An 18,959-nucleotide genomic window follows, 5' to 3' on the forward strand; every position below is an offset into this window, starting at 1 on the left:
TGGGCTCTAGGCACGCAGGCTCAGTAGTTGTGGCTCGAGGGCTCTAGAGCGCAGGCTCAGTAGTTGTGGCACACGGGCTTAGTCGCTCTGCAGCATGTGGGATCTTCCCAGACCAGGGGTTGAACTTGTGTCCCCTGCATTGGCAAGCGGATTCTTAACCACTGCGCCACCAGGGAAGTCCCTTGGCTGCTTTATGTCGCTATTTGGGTTATTGATCTAGTTCTTTTTTTTTTTTTTTTAATTTTGTTTCTATAGTTACTCTGGGTATCTTTTGAGTACCGCTGGCTCCCAGGACTGGTGATGGGGAAGTGGAGTGAGGGGAGGGGTGGGGCTGGGGGTATAGAAGGGCACCACAGAAGGCACCAGCCCTGTCTTTGTCCTCTGGTTCTTAACCAAACGAGAGAGACTGGGACCTCATTCTTGGTGCTGCCCGTCTGAGGGAGCACTTGTCCTTAGGAAGCCCCTCTTACCAGGGGCTGTGGTGTGTGAAATTATTAGCAGCAGAGAGAACCCAGAAATTTCTGGGAAGCGTCAGGAAGTTCACGGTGTAGAGGCTCCTGTTCTTGGTGTCCCTGGATGCTGTAACTTCTGTGGTACTAGAGCTTCTTACACCCACACCTTCTCTAAGTGGATTGCAAGCTGTGAGCTCTTAAGTGCCTTGGAGTTGCTGTCTTAAGACCCTGTACCCTGTTGCAATGTAGCAGACCAGGTGCTTAGGAAATATTTGTTGCACAAATTACTTCAGTAAGATATTAATGAGATCCAGCCAAGTTGGTGTTAGGGAACTTCTTAGGCTCTTGGGGACTTTCCTGGGGTTGGCCCAAATATTCCCAGTGTCTTCCTGAGGAGCTTCCTGCTCTTTCTCTGGAGACTTGGTTGGGCAAGTGGTGTTGGTGACATCTTCGTGTTGAGGACAGCGTTTAGAGACAATCCTCAGTGTGGTGGTTTTGAAAAATGGCTGTAAAATTTTTTACTATCCTTCCATCAAAAGGTGGTGCTTGGTCCCCTTCCCCTGGGATCTGGGCAGGCTTATGACTACTTGGACCAGTAGAAAATGGTAGAAGAGCGATCACATGACACTCAAGGCGAGGTGGTAAAAGGCAGTGCAGCTTCTGCCTTGTCCCCAGGACACTTGCTTTTGGAGCCTTCAGCTACCATGTGAGAAATCCAACCATCCTGAAGCTGCCATGCTGTGAGGAAGCCCAGGCTACACCCAGAGGCCACGTGCAGGTCCTCCCATTGACAGGTCCGGCTGAGCCAAGCCTTCAAGCCATCCCAGCCCAGGCTTCCATCACAGGAGTGAAGATGCTTCCTGATGACTCCAACCCCCAGACATCAAGTTACCCTCAGCCATCTGAGTCTTCCTAGCCGTGTCCTTAACATCGTGGAGCAGACACTGGCCATCTCTGCTGTGTCCTGTCTAAATTCCTGACCTTCAGAATCTCTGTGTATAATAAAATGGTTTATGCCTTTGAGTCTTGGGATGGTTGGTTATACAGCAATAGTAACTGGGACATCAGGAATTCAGTCTGCTGGCTGCTAACTCTTGGCCTAGATTAATTACCTTGCTCTCAGGAACGAAAACTTTCCTAGATCCTAACCTTTCTATTTTTCTCTCCACCAAGAAGTATACTCAAGAAAGTAAATAGAATTCCCTGGTGGTGCCATGGTTAGGACTCGGTGCTTTTACTGCCGGGGCCCTGGGTTCGATCCCTAGTTGGGGAACTAAGATCCCACAAGCCACAGGCATGGCAAAAAAAAAAAAAAAAAAAGACCATTTCTGGGCTGAGAAACCTGTGCTTCACTGTGATCACCTGTGTCGGAATTCCTGTCAGATTTCCACTGAGTCAGCACAATCTCTTTGGTTTTTCCCTAAATTTACTGACTTTGTTTCCTATTTTGTTGCTATAAAAAGAATCACAGAGGTTCTGCTTGCTATAAGATTTGTCTACTCAGTGACACACTCAGTCTTCCCCAACTGACCTTGATAGGACATAGCCAGATGCCAGGGGCTCCTGATGCTCTGATGCTGATTGGGTCCCCAAGTCATTCACTGATGTTCTCTAGGAAAGATCTCCAGACCCCCATTTGAAACCTTAACTCCTCAAGGAAAACTTTGAGCAATTTTTGCCAGCTTCCTGTGTACTAGTGGAGACTTGGTCCCCACCTTGGGAAACACCTTGGTCTTTGGGAAATCTACACTATGCCAAAGCTTCTAGAGGCCAGAAGCTTCTAGATCCAGTGTCATGTGATAGGGCAGTACAGACCCTTCCTGGGCCCACAGGGGCAGAAGAGGTTAATGCTAGGATCTGGAAGGCTGAAGACCGGGGCGCTCCCACCTAAAGACCTCAATGAGCTTTAAGTTTAATTGACATGGATTAGGGACTTCCCTGGTGGTGCGGTGGTTAAGACTCCGCACTCCCAAAGCAGGGGGCCTGGGTTCAGTCCCTGGTTAGGGAACTAGATCCCACATGCATGCCACAACTAAGAGTTTGCATGCCACAACTAAGGAGCCCATGTGCCGCAACTAAGGAGCCCATGTGCTGCAACTAAGGAGCCCACGAGCTGCAACTAAGGAGCCCACTTGCTGCAACTAAGACCTGGTACAACTAACTAACTAACTAAATAAATAAAATATTAATAATAATAATAATTGACATGGATTAGTTTGGAGAACCAGGGATTCTGGGAAACAGGCCATTTGGGTCTTCAGTCTCAAACCTTGGGCCTACTTACTAATTACTTTACTACCAATTATTACTAGCTTGGACAGGTCACTTTGCCTCTTTGACTCTGTTACAGCCACTTCCCAGAAATTGTGAGGATTAAATGAGACTGTACCAAGCCCAGTGCCTGGCATCTGGTAAGTACTCAGCTGTTGATATCATTGCCCAAGACCTAAAGCAGTTTGTTGCTGAGCTTTCTCATAGCTAGTTCCTCAAAAACTGGAAGATTCCTGGAGTAGCCTTAGCACCTTGCCTATTACATGGTAACTAGCTGTCTGCATTTCTGCTCCCAGCCTGTGAGTTCTCTGAGGGCAGGGGCCCGGTCTTGCTGCTGTAGCTTCTAGCAAAGAAGAAAATAGTGTTGAAAAGGGTACATGTGTCTATGAGTCTGTTTCTATTTTGTAGATAGTTCATTTGTGCCTTATTTTAGATTCCTCATAGTTGGTAGATGCAAACTATTACATTTAGAATGGGTAAACAACAAGGTCCTAATGTATAGCACAGGGAACTATATTCAATATCCTGTGATAAACCATAATGGAAAAGGATATAAAGAATGTATATATGTGTATAACTGAGTCACTTTGCTATACAGCAGAGATTGACACAACATTGTAAATCAACTATACTTCAATTTTTTAAAAACTACAAAAAAAAGGTACATGTGTCGATAGCTCTTTATAGCCATGTGACCCTGGTGCAATGGACAAAGGAATCAAAATTTAACCCCATGATCATATTCAGGCACATAGTAAATGCTCGAATATGAAACTCGGCTCTGGTTCGTTTTCCTAAAAGGGGGGAAGGGACGAGAAGAGGCAGGTCAGCATCACGTGGCCCAGGGCTCCTGGTAGATTGTTACACTAAGGGCCTGCATGAAATACACTTGCCAGTGTCTACGCTCCTGGAGAGTCCATTCCACGTGGACTTTGGACTTGGCCAGGGGACATCCGCAAATGGTACGAAAGCAGAGTATTGGTGGTGGAGGGGCAGGGATAGGCCACGGAACCCTTTATGTAGGGAGCAGCGCAAAAAGCATAAGTGTTTCTGGGTGGAGCCCAGTAGGAAGCCCTGATTCAAATGTGTGTCCAAGTGAGCAGTCCAGCTTGCTGAGAGAGCACGGTTGTATGGAGGAATAGTAAGAAATGGGGACAGAAAGGCAGGCTAGGGCCAGGCAGTGTGTCAAGGTATAACTGTCTTTTTTGTTCTGTTTTTTCTGAGGCACCGGGGAGCTGCCAGGGCAGGGCAATGAACAGGGCTCCAGTAGAGGAATGGGGACTGAGTCACAAAGATGGGATGAGAAGCTTACTTAGGGGAATTCTGTAATGAGTCCAGGCAAGAGAGGATGAGGGCCGGACCCAACACCAGGCGGTCAAGGGGGAGAACTAGGTGGATGTGGAAGAACTCTGTGGAAGGAGAATTGATAGGATTTGGCAGCCCACTGAGGGGACGTGGCAAAGAGGAAGTGAAGGGAGAAGCCAGAGATGACTGAGGATGTCAGTCTGTGAGACTCAGAGCTTGGCATGACAGGAACTGTGGCTCTGGGGGAAAGTGATGCATTTACCTAGCCTGGTGAAAACACACAGGGGGTGCATGACTTCTGAAGCTCCGGAGAGAGAACCCAGTTAGAATGCAGATGTGGGAGGTCCCTACAACCCAGGAGAAAGTGGGTGCAGGTGAGCAGATGGATGAAAGAGAAAGGGGAGGGGGCCAAGTTCAGAACCCAAGCCACCCCCAAGTGACTGGTCGCTGTATTCAGCACGGCAGGGGATAGGTGCCAGGACAGGGCCCTGGTCCCCCCTCCTTCCACTGGATGCCAGACTTCTTTCTCACGGCCTCAGTCTCCTGTCTCAAGTGGGTACTGACTGCTCTGTTCAGTACTCACTGGGCCTGTGCCAGGCATGCCCATGACCCCGTGCCACACCCGAGCTGGATACTGAGTCACACACACACCATCAACACGCAAGCCTCTCTGAACAGAACTCCAGTGCCTTTTCTGGAAGTTATTATTTTCTAAAATAAATTTATTTATTTATTTATTTATGGCTGTGTGTTGGGTCTTTGTTGCTGGGCACGGGCTTTCTCTAGTTGCGGCGAGTGGGGGCTACTCTTCATTGTGGTGTGCGGGCTTCTCACTGCGGTGGCTTCTCTTGTGGAGCACGGCTCTAGGCACGCGGGCTTCAGTAGTTGTGGCTCGTGGGCTGTAGAGCTCAGGCTTAGTGGTGGTGGCGCACAGGCTTAGCTGCTCCGCGGCATGTGGGATCTTCCCGGACTGTGGCTTGAACCCGTGTCCCCTGCACTGGCAGGTGGATTCTTAACTGCACCACCAGGGAAGTCCCTCTGGAAGTTATTGAACCATCCCCAGAAAACTGTACTTGCACCAGGTCTGGTTGATTTGACACAGTTTCAAAGGGCTTTTCAGTTTCTGATATCCACTCTCAGGCCCAGGTAAAGAAACTCTGCTCTAGACCAACTGTCTCCTTGTACAGCTGTGAGAAAGGTCCAGAGTAAAAGGAGTGACCTGTTATCAGTCTGGCCAGAGGGTAGCTATTCCGGTTCCTAGAGCTGGATATTCCTTATCTGCTCTTTGATGGCCCTTATCGGTTAGTTGTAACAGTGCCACACTCTAGAAATCACCTGCCACTCCTCTCCTCGTCTGCTGGATGGGACAGCCCAAAGGCGATGGAGAGGAGAACAGGTGACAGCCTGGGGTCCAGGAACTGAGGCGGCACCCAGGGTCCCTTGCTGGGCCAACTGCCTCATGACCCCTTCAACCCCTGAACAGTTCGCAATACAAATTTATTTATGCAAGTATTTATACAGACCACAAACACTCGGGGATGCCTCCGCCCCCTTAACGGCCCAGAACCCAGACTCAGAAGGTTAAGAGGCTTCCAGCCTCAGGGGCCAGAGGTGAGTTCTCAGGAAGCAGTTTCTTGGCCTGAGAAGATCCAGGGGGCCAGACGAAAGAGGCGTGACCAGGGCGGAGCTCCGACGGGGAAGGCGGGGCCTGAGGTCAGAGCTGGGCGCGGCTTCCGGGCACGGGGCGGAGCCTGAAGCGTGGTTTGGCCCTCAGCTTGTTACCGCGAGTAGGGGCCTGCGCCTGCAGCCCCGGGTTTACGGGCACCCCTCTCCACTGGGGGCAGTGGGAAGGGAATGGGGTCCACAGGCCAGGCCACCTACACGTAAGCGTTTTTCCCGTACTTGCCAAAGCTGCTGTCGCCTTCTTCATCCGAGGCCGAGGTGGGCAGGCGGGCAGCGAGGCTTTTGGCGGGCATTGCCGGGGCCTTGTACGGAAGCCGGATGCTGGCAGGGGAGAGAACCTGGGTCAGAGGGAGATGCGGCCCTCGGCCCTCGCCCCGCGCCCCGCCCCTCGCGGCACGCCCTCCCTTACCTGGCGCCGTGGTCCTCGTCCCGAGAGCCGCAGCAGTTGGAGAAGAGGCAGATGCCACCCAGGATGGCGAGCAGGGAGGCGCTCCAGCCCAGGTAGAGGGCGGGGCCCAGCTCGTACCTGGGGACAAGAACGATGAGCAGGTGGTGCTAGCTCAGGGTGGGGCAGAGGCCCACCCACTACCCCCGTGGGTGGGGCTCCCACACTCACTTGGTTCCGGGGTACAAGGGGTCGAAGAAGTCCCGGGTGATGTTGAAGGCGTACCAGGAGATGGCCACAATCCCACAGACACCTGGGGGAGGGAGAGGAGAACCGCACTAGGCCCTGCGGAGGAAGGGCGGCCCAGAGAGCAGGACGTGGGCATGAAGTCCAAGAGCAAGTTTCACTGGATCCCTTTCGCTTCCCCTCTCCAGCTCATGACTCTTCTGTTTCCTACGTCAACTGCAGGCTGCTCGATCCAGCCCCCAGGACCCTACCGCGCCCACCTCTCCTGTCTGTCTCCACTCTGCTCATCAGCCCCTCTTCCCCCTGTTTATCCCCGACCTGCCCTGGCATTCCTACCTCTAGCGCCTGGACCACAGTTTCCTCGCTGGGAATCTGCTCATCCAAGTCCTACCCATCCTCAAAAGCCCAAGCAGTCTTCCCCATCATCCTTGCCTGCTCTGACTCCCCTTTCCTTGGCCTCCTAGAGCCCTCAGCGCTGTGCCAGGTCTTCACCAGTCGGTGCATGAAGGCCTGAAGCCAGCCGGGCCCCCGGACTACGGGTCCAGCCTGGCCGCCCCCTGGGGCTTGTCTTCCAGCAAGCCACCTGGCCTTTCTGAGCCTGTTTCCACATCTGGAGAACAGGACAAGACCTGCCCTGCCAACAGGCTTTTTGTGAGGTGATGCGTGCAGAAATGTTTTGCAAATTGAAAAGGGGTGGTGAGTCACATGGTACTGTTATTGTGTACAGTGTGTGTGTGTGTGTGTGTGTGTCTGTGTGTGTGCACATGTCCTAACTCTGGGCTTCCCATCCAGGATGTAAGCTCTGGAAGGCAGAAACTCTCACCTTTGGAGTCCCTCCCACACCTCACTCCTGCCTGGCTCCTAGTGCGGGCTCAAGAAATATTGCTGATGGACTGATTTGTAACCAAGGGATCTGGTGAGTATGGGTGAGAGTGGGGTGAGCAGGGAGAGAGGGCAGGTGTCAATGCAAAGGGGAAGGTGAGGCAACCCTGCAGTCTGGGCCACGGGCCACCCCACCCCCACCACGGCACAGCGTCCCCCCATCACTTGCCCCAATTACCAGCCAGTATGTGTAGGGCCCCTGCGGTGGCCGCCAGCTTGGCTTTCCTGGAGGGCTCCAGACCTCCAATGTTCGTGCAGCGCAGCCCCACCATGCCTAGGGAGAGGCCCAGGAAGCCCAGGAGGATGGCGGTGATCATGAGCGCCCGGCAGGCCTGGATGTACCCTAGGGAGGTGGGAGGCAGCCATGGGTCCCGGAGCCGGCCCCTTCCCCTCCATCTGCTCGCCCGGCTACGACAGTCAGCCCCTTATACAACCTGCTCAGGTCTCAGTCCCTAAAAGCCCTCAAGTCCTCTCCCTGTCCTTCAGGCCCCATCCAGCCTAAAGGGTCAGGCTGAGGGGTCACACCCCCCTCCATCCCAGGAGCTCACCTCGGTGCCAACGAGGCTCAGCGCCGCCTGACCCCCCCGCCTGCGCAGGCGCACTTCGCCTCTACCTCCGTTACAGGGCTTCTCCTCGGAGCCACTGACACTTTGGCCGGATAATGCTTTGTTCTGGGGGGCATTCTCTGCATTGTAGGATGTTTAGCAGCATCCTTGGCCTCTGCCCACTAGACGTCAGTAGCAGTCCCCCCACACAGGACAATCAAAACGTTTAGACATCGTCAAAAAATCACCCCTGGTTGAGAACCGCCGTGCTCTGCCGGGTATTACAGACACTGCACCCAAGCACCCCCTCCCTTTCCCCACATCTACTAGGTCCCATTTACTGCCCAGCGCAGGGCCTGACATCCTGAACTGAGCCTCTTCCTGGAGTGACCGATAGGGGGCAGCAGTGGCCTATGGGTCACTGGGTAAAGGGCAGGTTCTTATCTGGAACGTGGGATACCTGGGCCTAGGACCAATCCAGGTCAGTCTAGCTCATATGCTTTCAGTGCCTGTTTCCCCTTTCTCAAACTCCCTTTCTGGCCCCCCTTCCTCCTTCTCTGTCTTTGATAGTTGCCAAGCACTCCCAAGGACCTTGCACCCTTTTACCAGGTGGGGCAGTGCCACCTGTGTTGAAGGGGAAAGGCTGGGTCCCTGCCAGGAGGATGTGAAGCGGCCCAGAGTTGGTGGGCAGGGAAGACCGACCAAGTTCTCTGGGAGCATTCTCTTATTCCCAGCCACTCCTTCCGGAGTTCCCACCCTCTCCCCATCCAGCCATCCAGCCATCCCCACCTGGGGCAGACCAGCTCCGGATCCTCAGGTAGCTCTCGTAGACAAAGAGAGATTATTGAAGGGCCCATAAGAGCATGGGCGGGGTGGCTGCGAGGTGGATAATTGATAGGAACCTTCCCAGGACCAGAACCAGCCTGGGAAGGAAGTATCAGCTGGCTCGTGATACACACGAGTCTGGATTCCAGCCCCCTACCACCTGCGTGGCTCTGGGCAGGCCACCTTGCAGTTTTCCAGCTTCTGGAAGATGAGGTTACTAACACCGCCAACAGCGGGGCTGTTATCAGCACTGAAATGGTGCATGTGAAGCATGCAGCACAATGCCTGGAACCTCAACCTGGGCAGCTGCACTCTCTGCTCTCCCCCTCAGCACGCCCTCGCACCCCCGTCTTTCATTGTCTTTCGTGCACACTCACGAGAGGTTTCAAGCAGCAGTCCAAGTTGGGGCCCCTCCTTACACCATGGTGTGGTTGAGGGGTAAGTCAGAAGGGGGTGGCCAGGGCTGCTGAGTGGCTGCCGCCAATGTCCGTTCTGGCCACCCAGCATTCTGGATGTCTAGCCCAGACTGTACTCAACTTTTACAGAGGGCTTTTTTCGGGGGGGGCAGCATCCTGGATGGGATGAGAGCATGAAGCCCCTGCAGCTGCCTCAGGAGATTCTGGGAATAGTGGGGGCACGAGAGACCCACCTGGACTCCCTAATGGCTCAGAGCATCTTTGACATACACGGGGGCGATTTCATGGCATGCTGACCTCGGCTCTTTCCCCTACCCTCTGGCCCCTGCAGCAGGGGGCCTGGAAAAGCATGACGGCTCCGTGAGCACCCAGTGAGGGCATGGGAGCTGCACTGCATAGGGTTTCTTGTCATCCCCTCTTGGCCTGGTGAGGGGCCGACTGAAGGACTCTCCTGGGGAATAATGGGGGTGCTACTCATAGGTGGGCAGGGAGCAGGATGATGCTTCAGCCACCAGGGAGAAACTTTCTGGGCCAAAAGAGCTGTAGGCTCCAGCCCGCCAAGAACCTCAAAAAAGTACGTTGACCCGAGAACCCCAAACACATACACACACACACCCCTGCTTACAGTGGACACTGAGATGTGCAAGTAGGACTCCCTTTAAAACAGTCCTTTAGGACTCACCATAGTGGTGAAACCAATGCCCCAGTGGAAGCCTGGCGAAGCTACTGAGACTTTTAAGTATCTCAACCCCCAAGAATCCAAGACGAGGTTTCCTCTTCATCCCACGAGCCCCAGCACTCCCACCCTGAAACTAAAATGCTGAATTTGATTGAGCGAATATAGATGCTCACATCACATTAACATTTTGCACATTTTATCTCATATAATCCTCACGACCACCTGGTGAACCAGTGCTGTTATGACCGTAATCTTACAGATGGGTCAAATGCAGCTCATTTTGTCACCTGCCCGGGGCACAGAGCTAGTCAAAGGCAGGTGCTGAAGCCGGCACTCTGGCCCCAGTGCCTGCACTTGTAGCCACAAAGACAGAGGGTCAAGTCAGAGCAGGGTGCCACGTGTGGTGAGGCCTCCACCGCAGTTCCAGAGGGCTGCCCCCAGCACTCCCGGCTTCAGAAACCCAGGTCTCCCAGCTGGATTGGGCCTCCCATATCTGTGTGGTGCCCAAGGTCTCTCCAACCTCCCGCCTCCCTCTGCTCCCCTCAGCTCTCCCCACCCCGTACCAGAGAGGGCCAGCATGGACGGGAACTCCCAGCAGTTGTAGACTCCAAGGGAGTCGGTGGCACAGCTATACCAGAGGTTCTCGAAGACGGTGCTGGTGGTGATGACGTTCCCGTGCACGGTGGACACTCGCCAGCTGCTGTGTGTCAGGGTCACCCCTAGCATCAGCAGTCCCAGGGCTGAGATGAAGAAGCCGAAGATCTCCACAGCCACCGACATGGTGGGACACAGGCCCCGAGGGGAGACTGGGGCCCCAGAGGAGGGGAGGGGCTGAGCCACAGGGGAACTTGAAGGGGCTTTGGCTAAGGAGGGCGGTTAAGGCAGGCTGGGGAGAGAGCGGGAGGCAGGCTGCAGCCTCTGCCTCTTTCTTGGCCCAGGTCTGTCTCTGGTTGGTCTCTTCCCTCTCTCCGGGTCTCTCCGCTTCCCTGCAGGTCGGTCAGAGGAGTGAGACAAGTGTGCACGGCAGCTGTTGAAGAGGCGATGGACGGAATAAACGAAACGGGCCAAAAGTCCACCCCCTCCCCGCCAGTCTCTGGGCTGCCCTGGGCTCCCCGCCCCGCGAGGGTGTGGGGAGAGGACTTACCAGGGAGGGACTAACGGATGCCGCCAAGGAAGGGCTCCCACGGGAGGCACTGGGAACCGAGGGGAAGCATCCGCCTCTGACTCAGCTTTAATCGGGGGCCAGAGAATGGAGTAAGAGGGACAAGAGACAGAGATGGAGACTGACCCCAGACAGGTCCCCTGCACCTTTCAGTGGGGAAGGACCAAGGGAGCGGAGCCACCCTCTCTGAATGTTGGTGAGAACAATTCAAGAAACTCAAAGAGCTAGGGGTTGAGGCATTGAGTCTCCAAGGAAGATGAAGGTTGAAAAAGGGAATGGGGAATCTGGGAGAAACCCATGGCTCTGGAATCCAACCAACCTGGATTCAAACCAGGTCCCATCATTTACCAAAGGGATGTGGGCATGAAGTTTGAGCCCCTTGAGCTTGTTTCCGGTTCTGTGAACTAGAACTACGACTCCTCACTTCATGAGAGTTGTGACTACAGATCAAAGCTCCCTGCAAGTATGAATTGCTCAATACTTGGTGAATGCCCTGGGTCTGGACGCCCAAGGGCCAGGGTGAGGCCAAAGGAGGTTGCTTTCCCCCAAACTTCAACTTCCTGAACTTGAATTCCCCCCCTTGTTGGGATGATCTTTGACTCTCGGCAAAAAGCTTGATCTTGCTGCTAAGGGGCCTCAAGGGGAATAAATCACAAGCCCAGGATATGATCCTCTGATAAACTAAGAAGCAAAGAGTTATCAGAACTGTCACCAGCTCTATTAATTATGAGAGATTAGAAACTTCTGGGTTTGCCCCACCCCAAACTGAAGCTGAGCACCTGTCCCGGCACAGACGGTCTCAGTTCCCGCCCCAAGGCCACGGCTGGGGCAGCTCCGGTTCTCTTCTGGCAGGTGAGGCTGGGGCTCAGTCCAAGGGGCCCGTCCTACACCCAGGCGGTCACATGGGCATCACTGCGCTGAGGTGGTCCCCCATCCCCTCCTCGCCGTGTCAGGCTCCTCTGTGCTCCCCCAGGCGCCTCTGCCCCAATCCCCCCCGCAAGCTGGGCTGAGGAACGAGAAGTATGCAGTGAAGTAAGGCAGGCCCACGCTGAGCCTGGCACGGGCCGGGTGTTGGGCAAAGCAGGCTGTGTGGGGACTGGGTCCCGACCTTTCTTCTGCAACTGGGATGTCCTGGGTTCCTGACCTCTCCCAAGACCTCTGCCGACTCCATGCCAAATGCCCATTTCCTTCCCCCCACTAGTGGCCCCCCTCCCCTAAGGAGTGGGATGGTGGGGAGGAAGGGGAGGGCGCAGGAAGACAAAGGGAGGGAAGGGTGGAGGTTTTGGAGGAAACTGAGTGGGGGCCCCCCTGGTGTGGAAAACTCCACACGCTGAGAGGCAGCTGAGTGGGTCAGAGGAGATGGGAGACGTCAATTCTTGCCTGTCCCTTCAGCTCTGCCCTTTCCGCCTCTGGTCACTGCTTTTTCTCAGGATTCTACGGCCGTGCAAAGGGCATGTCCCTATGCTGCCTGCCACTGCTCAAGGACGTGGCTGGGCTGGTGGGGGAGGAAGGAAGGGTGTAGGGTCTGAGCAGCTCAGCGGACAAAGGAGAACCCCACAGCCTGGGGGGCAGAAGTAGGAGGGCACAGAGCAGGGAAGGCCCATGCACGACCCCCACCCCTGGGCCCAACAGAACCTGCCCCTTCCTCAACATAGACACAGAGGTTCCCAAGCCAAAGCCCAATTTTATTTACACTCATCCCAAAACACATGATTTGGGGCTAGGGGACAGGTCTCAGGGGAGAGGAGGTTGAAGGTCACAGAGGACAGTGACAGGTGCAGAAGAAGAAAGGGACGGTGAGGACGGGTGGGCCTCTCTTCCAGTGTCCTCCATGGGCTCCACGTGTCTGTCCCCAGGCAGAGGCAGAGATGCCATCTCGTTCAGGATTTGGACTTGGATACAGCAAGTCCGATGAGTCCAGCCAGTCCCGCCACGCCCAGGGCCATGCCTCCAACAATGGCCATGCCCACTAGACCATCTGGGGAGAGGAAAAGGGAGACCGTCATGAGTCCAAAACCCTAGTCCCTGCAGGGACCTCGGCCACCATCTTGCTGCCCGCTGCTCCTCAACAGAGGATGTGCCTCTTTATCTGGAGTCACGGGGTGAGGGACCCCTGAGGGATGGAGAAAGAAGGGGGTTTGGGGAGGAACTGCTTGGAGGGCACCATCTGAAGAGAGACCAGAGGGCCCAGGCACGAGGGAAGGAGGAGGACTTAAAAGAGTTGAGAGGGACCCGGGGATGCTGGGGCCCAGGGAGACACGAGGGTGGGGAGTGGACGGAGACGGAGGGAGAAGGGCGGACAGGACGGCCTTCACCTTTCTTCATGGCCTTGTCAATGAGCTGTTCCAGTTCCTGGGCCTGGGTGTTCTGCGGTTCTGTCTGCAGCAGCCCTCGCACATACTTTAGGGCTTTTTCATATTCCTACACTCAGAGAGAATGACACAGCCCCTCAGAATTCTATCCCTCCTCCTACCCATCAGAAGGGCCTTCCCTCCGCGGGCCCCAGGGCTCTTCCCTCCACCTCCACCCCCTCCCTCCCTCCAGCCCGACCCAGTGGAGCAGAGTCCACAAACCACCCCAACTGTGTGGGGTTGATAAGCCGAGGGAGATAACAGCCCAAGGCTCGGGGCTGCACCCCACTGCTGATGTCACACTGCTCCCCACACCCTCAGCGCCCGGATCCTCTGTCTCTCACCTTCCCTCAGCGTCCTGCTATCACCCTGCACCTCGGTACCCAACACCACCCCCTGCTTACCGCCCTCTTCAGCCTTCCAGAGGGCCTGGGCTCTGTGATGGAGGAGAGAGACGCGAGGGAGCTTGGCCACCAGGCGGGGTGGAGGGGCTCCCCGCCTTACCTTGAGCCGGTAGTTCCCCACAGCCAGGTAGAAGACATAATCCCGCTGCTCCTCTTTGCTCCCTTTGGGCAGCAGCTCTAGGGAGGGGGGGAGGGAAGAGGGTAAAAACCCCTTCTCTCCCTTCCCAGTGCCTGTGTCCCAGAGACCCCCTCCACTCCCTGAATACCTATAAGATCCTGGGAGAAAGTCACTGTCCTGAGCCTCCATTTCGGCTCCGGTCACTCCGGGTTTCCCAGCCAGAGCTCTGGGGCAGCATGAACCCCAGCTGCCCCAATGCCCCAGTGATCCACACCCCGGTATCAACACTACAGTCAACTTTGGTTCATCCAAGTGAACTGAAAGGAAATCAAGGCACTGGAGAAGCCAAAAGGCATCTCTACTCAGCTGTGGCATCTGCTGTGTATTTTAACTATAGCAGCTTGCTGACCAGAATAGTGTTCAAAATCAGTTTGCACTCTTTTCCCCTTTAAAAAAACAGCTCCAAACTCACCTTCAGTTACCCCTCCCTGAAAAACCCCACCTGACTTTCTTAGTTCAGTGACTTCCCAGAGGCTCATGTGTTCAGTTGCACTCTGCATTCGAATTTGCTGCTAAGTGGTTTTGCAGGTGTTTACACATCTTCCCACGTGTCTGTACTGCCTCCTCAACTAGACTGGCAATGTTTAGAGACCAATTCTACAGCTGTGCCCTGCTGTAGAGGAAACCTGAGAAATAGACAAATGGAGGCAGAGATGATTTGCACTAAGGAAGAGTCTTACTTTTATGGATTTACAACAGGCATCCTTGGCTAGTACAGTGATTGCTTATACACCATTACTTAACCAAGAGAAAGGGGGTACAGAGAAATTTAAAGGTCAAGTATTATGGCCTCTGAAAAACCAGCACCATCCAAAACCAGACCCATCCAAAACCAGCACCATGTGCTCACAGGTTTTGGGAACCATTTTCTGTACTTCTTCCACACCCACCCCCACAAAAGGTTTTCAACAACAGCTGCTAAATAAGCAACACGGTGGGGGTGGGGGGCAAAGAGCATGGGACTGGGACACACAAGCAGGAGCTTCTAGTCCCAATTCAGCCAAAAATCAACCAGCTGTGTGACCTGAGACAAGTCACTTTCCTTATGTCTAGACTACCAGAACGCCGAAGTTCTGTGGGGACTGACATGCTATGACTCTGTCTGGCAAAACAACCATCGATGAGGTGGCAAGTAGCCAAAAGCACAGTGGGAGAAGTCAGGCTAAGTATAGCCCTTATTTTGCAGTGTGTTTACTGGTAAATAACTGTGAGGTGACTGCACTATGAGGTCCCATGTTGAAAAAGGATCCGCGAACTTGAGATGGATGGAGTGAGCCAGGCCAACGGTGGTTGAGGACGATGGCAGTTGGGAAGGGGAGAGCTGGGGAGCCAGCCTAGCACCTCACCCTCCAGCAGAGCAAGGCCTTTACGGATGTCATCGTTGTATTTGCTTCGCACCAGGCACCAGGCATATTCAAACTGCGTGCTCTTGGACACTGAGCCTGCTGCCGTCTCAGACTGAAATTTCCTTTCAAACTTCTGCCATAGGAGAGGAGAGGAGTCATTTAGAGGTGAAGGGGGCAAGCCATACTGTAGCAGGACCTGGGTGTCCCTTTCCCCGTTACTCTGCATCTTCCCCTCTGCCACATTTCCCTTTTGGGTCTTGGGGTCTGGTACCCCAGGTTCTGCCACCTCCATCGCTGGGACCCAGGCTTTCTGCTTCTTAGTGGCGGGCTGTCTTGGCCCCCCTCTGCTTCCCTCCCCCTAGTGGTACCGACTGGAGATGCCACCTGCTGGCGGATCCAGGCACCGCGCCCGGAGCAGCTGACCCCGAGAGGCTGAACAGTAAACACGCTGTCAGAACTGCTCAACAACAGCCCACGCGGTCCCTCGTCGGAGACTGCTTCTCCCATCCCCACCCTGCCGGTCTGGACCCTTTCTTATCTGAAAAACGGGAATAAAAATAGTGCCTACCTCCTACTAGAGCTACAAAGATTGAGATCTCCCCTGAAAGGTACTTAGCACCGTGCCGGATTGTGACTAATATATGAAAGTTTAAGGTGGTCACTGTGTTCCCCTTGCCACTGAAGGAGCACTCAAAATCGGGTGCCCTCACCCTGACCTCCTAGCTCCTGCATGCACTCAGCACCCGTCAAACTCCAGGCCCCCAAGCTGAGGCGTGGTGGCGCAGGAAACTACATCTCCCATTAGCGTTTGGGGCAAAGTGGAACCCCTAGGCAGGAGCCGGGCGCTGCAGGGCCTGCCGGGAGCCGTAGTTCGACTTCCCTAGGTAAAGCTGATGCTGGGAAGAGGGTTTGGCCCCTACCCGGGCTCTCCTCAGGGCCCGCCCTTCCGAATCTTCCTTTTCCCTCCCTCAAGGCCGGGCCTCACCAGTAGGTCCTCCACAGACACCAACTCGTTCAGCACGGCCTCCATGGCCGCCGGCCCCGCAATGCTCACAACTCAGACGCTACTGTGCCACCTTCTCCATGGCCCACTGACCGGGGCGGAGAGTCACTTCCGGCGTCCGGCGGAAGCGGGATCGCCCTCCGCTGCGCAGAGCCAATCGCTTCACGTAGCCGCCGTGAGCCTGCCCCCACCCCGTCCCCCGCGCCGCCGCCGCGAAGCAGCGGGGATCACTGATGCGCATGCTCCAAGTCCTTCTCGTTTTCCCACGGTTCGCAGGCTGCACACGGTGCCAGACCTGTCTTCAATCCCGTCTTCATCTTCCTGGGTACCCTGCGTGTGCCTCCGTGTACGGAGGCTGCCTCCCTAAACTCTGAGACTATGTCTTGGTGGTTAGCCCCCAGACTGAAAACAGCGGAAAGAGAAGGTGGGGAACTGGGCATGAATCACATAATTTTAGGGACCAGTGTAACCCTCCCTCGCTCCCCCCGCCACCAGTTCTCCCCTCCCAGATAGCTAGGACCCTAGACGCTACGTGATTTTTCAGTGCCTGCAAGAAAATCATAACTGGTACCAGGGTTTCCAGGGCCCCGGCTGACTCTTATAATGCAAGAGGAAAGAAAACTGATCTGTTAACCATACACCCAGGACTGGAATACATACACCCAGGACTGGGGGATGCTATCAATGGGAATTTAAAGAAAAGCAGTTGCCAATGCTTGCAGAGAGGGTCCAGTCTTCTAAATATTATTTAATAAAGCATCCTCTGGGTGTACCCAAGGGGGAAAGGCCTGCAATGTGGGGTCATGGCCAGTAAGGAGCTTGGCAGTGTGAAGCAACAAAGCATGGAAAGGGGAAATGCTGCATGCCACTCTGGCATCTGTGCTCTGTGCAGTGATGGGACTGGGTAGGTAGTGATTTTCAAATTTCTTTTTACCTTGACCCACAGTGCTCCAGTACACATGTGAATGTAAGTTCCATGAGAGCAGAGACTGTATCTTGTTTATCCGTGCATCTCCAGCTCCGAGCACAAGGTAAATGTTCGAGAAATATTCGTTGAATAAACAGGAAATAAAGCCGACAATAGTAATGACGGCAGTGCAAGTGCAGGGGATTATCATCCAAACACCTTTCACATTTGCAAGACCCCTTGATTTTTTTTTTCTTTCCTCATAATAGCCTTGTGAGTTAAGTTGGCAAGTTATTCTTCTCTATTTGGCTTGGACAGTTGAAATGATTGTGATATGAGCTCAGTAAACTTTGAGAGAAACCTCAGTTTAGGGAACTGGCCCCATAATAGTCAAGGAGAAAAATTCACATTCATTCAAAGATGTATTGAGCTTCTAATTTTGGCTGGGCTTTGAGGTAAGCAGAGAGGGTAAAAAGATGTACAGAATACGAAGCAGATGGGTGAAAACAGGACCGAGCACAAAGGGCAACTACTAGCAAGGCAGGGAATATAAGAAAGCCAAAAGGGCATTATTTCTATCAGGATGTTACTTCCTTCGGGTGGCCTGCTGCCCCTTATCCGTGTTGTATCTGTTGCAGCTCTTGGCACAGGCCTGGCACGTGGCAAAAGCTCCATCAGGGTTTGTTAAATGTATATTTGTGGGGGGAAAAGGAATGCCTTACTCACATGGCTCAATTCTGTGCCAGTGAAGAGATCCTAAGTCTGAGTTTGTGTTTCTCTGGTCTAGTTAGCATAGCCATCCACCCTGGATCACAGGGATAAGAAGTAGTGCCTGTTCATTTTACATCCAAATTATGTTCCTCCGTCTTCTTCAAGCAGCATCCAAATGCAAACCATTGTCATCTCTGCCTTGGGAGACACTGACAGCCAGCTCACTGGTTCCCTGCATCCATTCTTGCCCCATTACTGTCAATTTACCACCCAGCAGTCAGAGGGACCTTATAAAAACACAATTCTCAATTTATCTGGAACCCTTTAATGCCTTCTCATTGTCCTTAGAACAAAGGCCAAAATCTTGTAGCAAAGCCTAGAAGGTCTTCTCTAGTCTGGTCTGTGCTTACCTTTCTGCCTCATCTCTCCATCACTGCCTCTCCCTGTTAGGCCTTTTTTCAGTTCTGAAACCCCCAGTGGCCACAGGCCCTCTGCATATGCAGTCCCCTCTATCTGGAACATCTTTCCCCTCCCCCTTTGTTTATATGGCTCATTCATTCATCCATTCATTCATGATTTAATTCAATCAACAAATACTCGTTGAGCGCCTGCTATGTGCCAGGCACTGTTTAAGTGCCAGGGATCAGTGCTGAATAAAGTTCTTGTTCTCATGGAGCTTGCGTTTTAGTGGGGAAAACAGAAAAAATACTTGAACAAGTAAATAACTAAAAACACAATAATGGCAGGAGTTGAAAATGCTCTGAAAACAAATAAAGCAGGGGAAAAGGATTGTGAGAGAAGAGGATACTATTGGAGGAGAGCTCAAAGAAGCCCACCCTGCAGAGGTGACAGACACCTGGGCAGAGAACTGAAGGGCGTGAATGAGCCATGCAGGTAAATGGTGGAAGAACATTCCAAGCAGACAAATGGGCAAGTGCAAAAGGCTTAAGGAAGGAACGCACACAAGTTGTTTAGAAAATGAGGGCAGAGAGGTAGCCAGGGGCAGATCATGTAGGGCCTTGTAGACTCTGGGAAGGAATCTGGATTTAATTTGATGAGTGATGGGAAAGCACTGGAGGGTTTTGGGCAACCCAGTGAAATGATCCATCATAAAGGAATCCCTCTGGCAGCTGCTGTGGCGGCCCAGGCAAGAGGCAGTGGTGACCTGGTCTACTGTGGCAGCAGTGGGGGTGAAGGGGTTCAGGGTA

General features: G+C 53.7%; 2 protein-coding genes and 1 long non-coding RNA gene across 3 annotated transcripts; 1 reads left to right on the forward strand and 2 right to left on the reverse strand.

Moving 5' to 3' along the window:
* Nucleotides 1-5,893: 5,893 nt before the first annotated feature.
* On the reverse strand, nucleotides 5,894-10,517 carry CLDN15 (claudin 15). The gene is made up of 5 exons (XM_060078816.1): nucleotides 10,253-10,517; nucleotides 7,403-7,567; nucleotides 6,328-6,409; nucleotides 6,121-6,237; nucleotides 5,894-6,032 (listed from the first exon to the last, which is right to left on the reverse strand). Exons 1-5 carry the CDS (start codon nucleotides 10,467-10,469, stop codon nucleotides 5,906-5,908), a joined length of 708 nt encoding a protein of 235 aa, XP_059934799.1. The 5' UTR covers nucleotides 10,470-10,517; the 3' UTR covers nucleotides 5,894-5,905.
* LOC132476692 (uncharacterized) lies at nucleotides 6,846-10,495 on the forward strand. Its single transcript, XR_009530161.1, has 3 exons — nucleotides 6,846-6,998; nucleotides 7,135-7,258; nucleotides 10,236-10,495. It is a non-coding gene; the product is annotated as an uncharacterized LOC132476692 (long non-coding RNA).
* Nucleotides 10,518-12,515: 1,998 nt separating the features above from the next.
* On the reverse strand, nucleotides 12,516-16,261 carry FIS1 (fission, mitochondrial 1). The gene is made up of 5 exons (XM_060077803.1): nucleotides 16,116-16,261; nucleotides 15,131-15,263; nucleotides 13,707-13,783; nucleotides 13,167-13,272; nucleotides 12,516-12,829 (listed from the first exon to the last, which is right to left on the reverse strand). Exons 1-5 carry the CDS (start codon nucleotides 16,158-16,160, stop codon nucleotides 12,732-12,734), a joined length of 459 nt encoding a protein of 152 aa, XP_059933786.1. The 5' UTR covers nucleotides 16,161-16,261; the 3' UTR covers nucleotides 12,516-12,731.
* Nucleotides 16,262-18,959: the final 2,698 nt, after the last annotated feature.

The sequence above is a fragment of the Mesoplodon densirostris genome, chromosome 16 (assembly GCF_025265405.1).
Source record: "Mesoplodon densirostris isolate mMesDen1 chromosome 16, mMesDen1 primary haplotype, whole genome shotgun sequence".
NCBI lineage: Eukaryota > Metazoa > Chordata > Mammalia > Artiodactyla > Ziphiidae > Mesoplodon > Mesoplodon densirostris.

Coding starts and splice junctions, on each gene's coding strand:
- CLDN15 (XM_060078816.1), bottom strand. CDS start 10,469: ATGTCGGTGGCTGTGGAGATCTTCGGCTTCTTCATCTCAGCCCTGGGA. Junction 6,410..7,402: donor GGCCCTACACATACTGGCTG/GTAATTGGGGCA, acceptor TCCCTCCCCCAG/GTGTCTGTGGGATTGTGGCC. Junction 6,033..6,120: donor GACGAGGACCACGGCGCCAG/GTAAGGGAGGGC, acceptor CTCCCCTGCCAG/CATCCGGCTTCCGTACAAGG.
- FIS1 (XM_060077803.1), bottom strand. CDS start 16,160: ATGGAGGCCGTGCTGAACGAGTTGGTGTCTGTGGAGGACCTACTG. Junction 13,784..15,130: donor AGGCCTTGCTCTGCTGGAGG/GTGAGGTGCTAG, acceptor CCCCCTCCCTAG/AGCTGCTGCCCAAAGGGAGC. Junction 12,830..13,166: donor TGACAAGGCCATGAAGAAAG/GTGAAGGCCGTC, acceptor TCCTCTCCCCAG/ATGGTCTAGTGGGCATGGCC.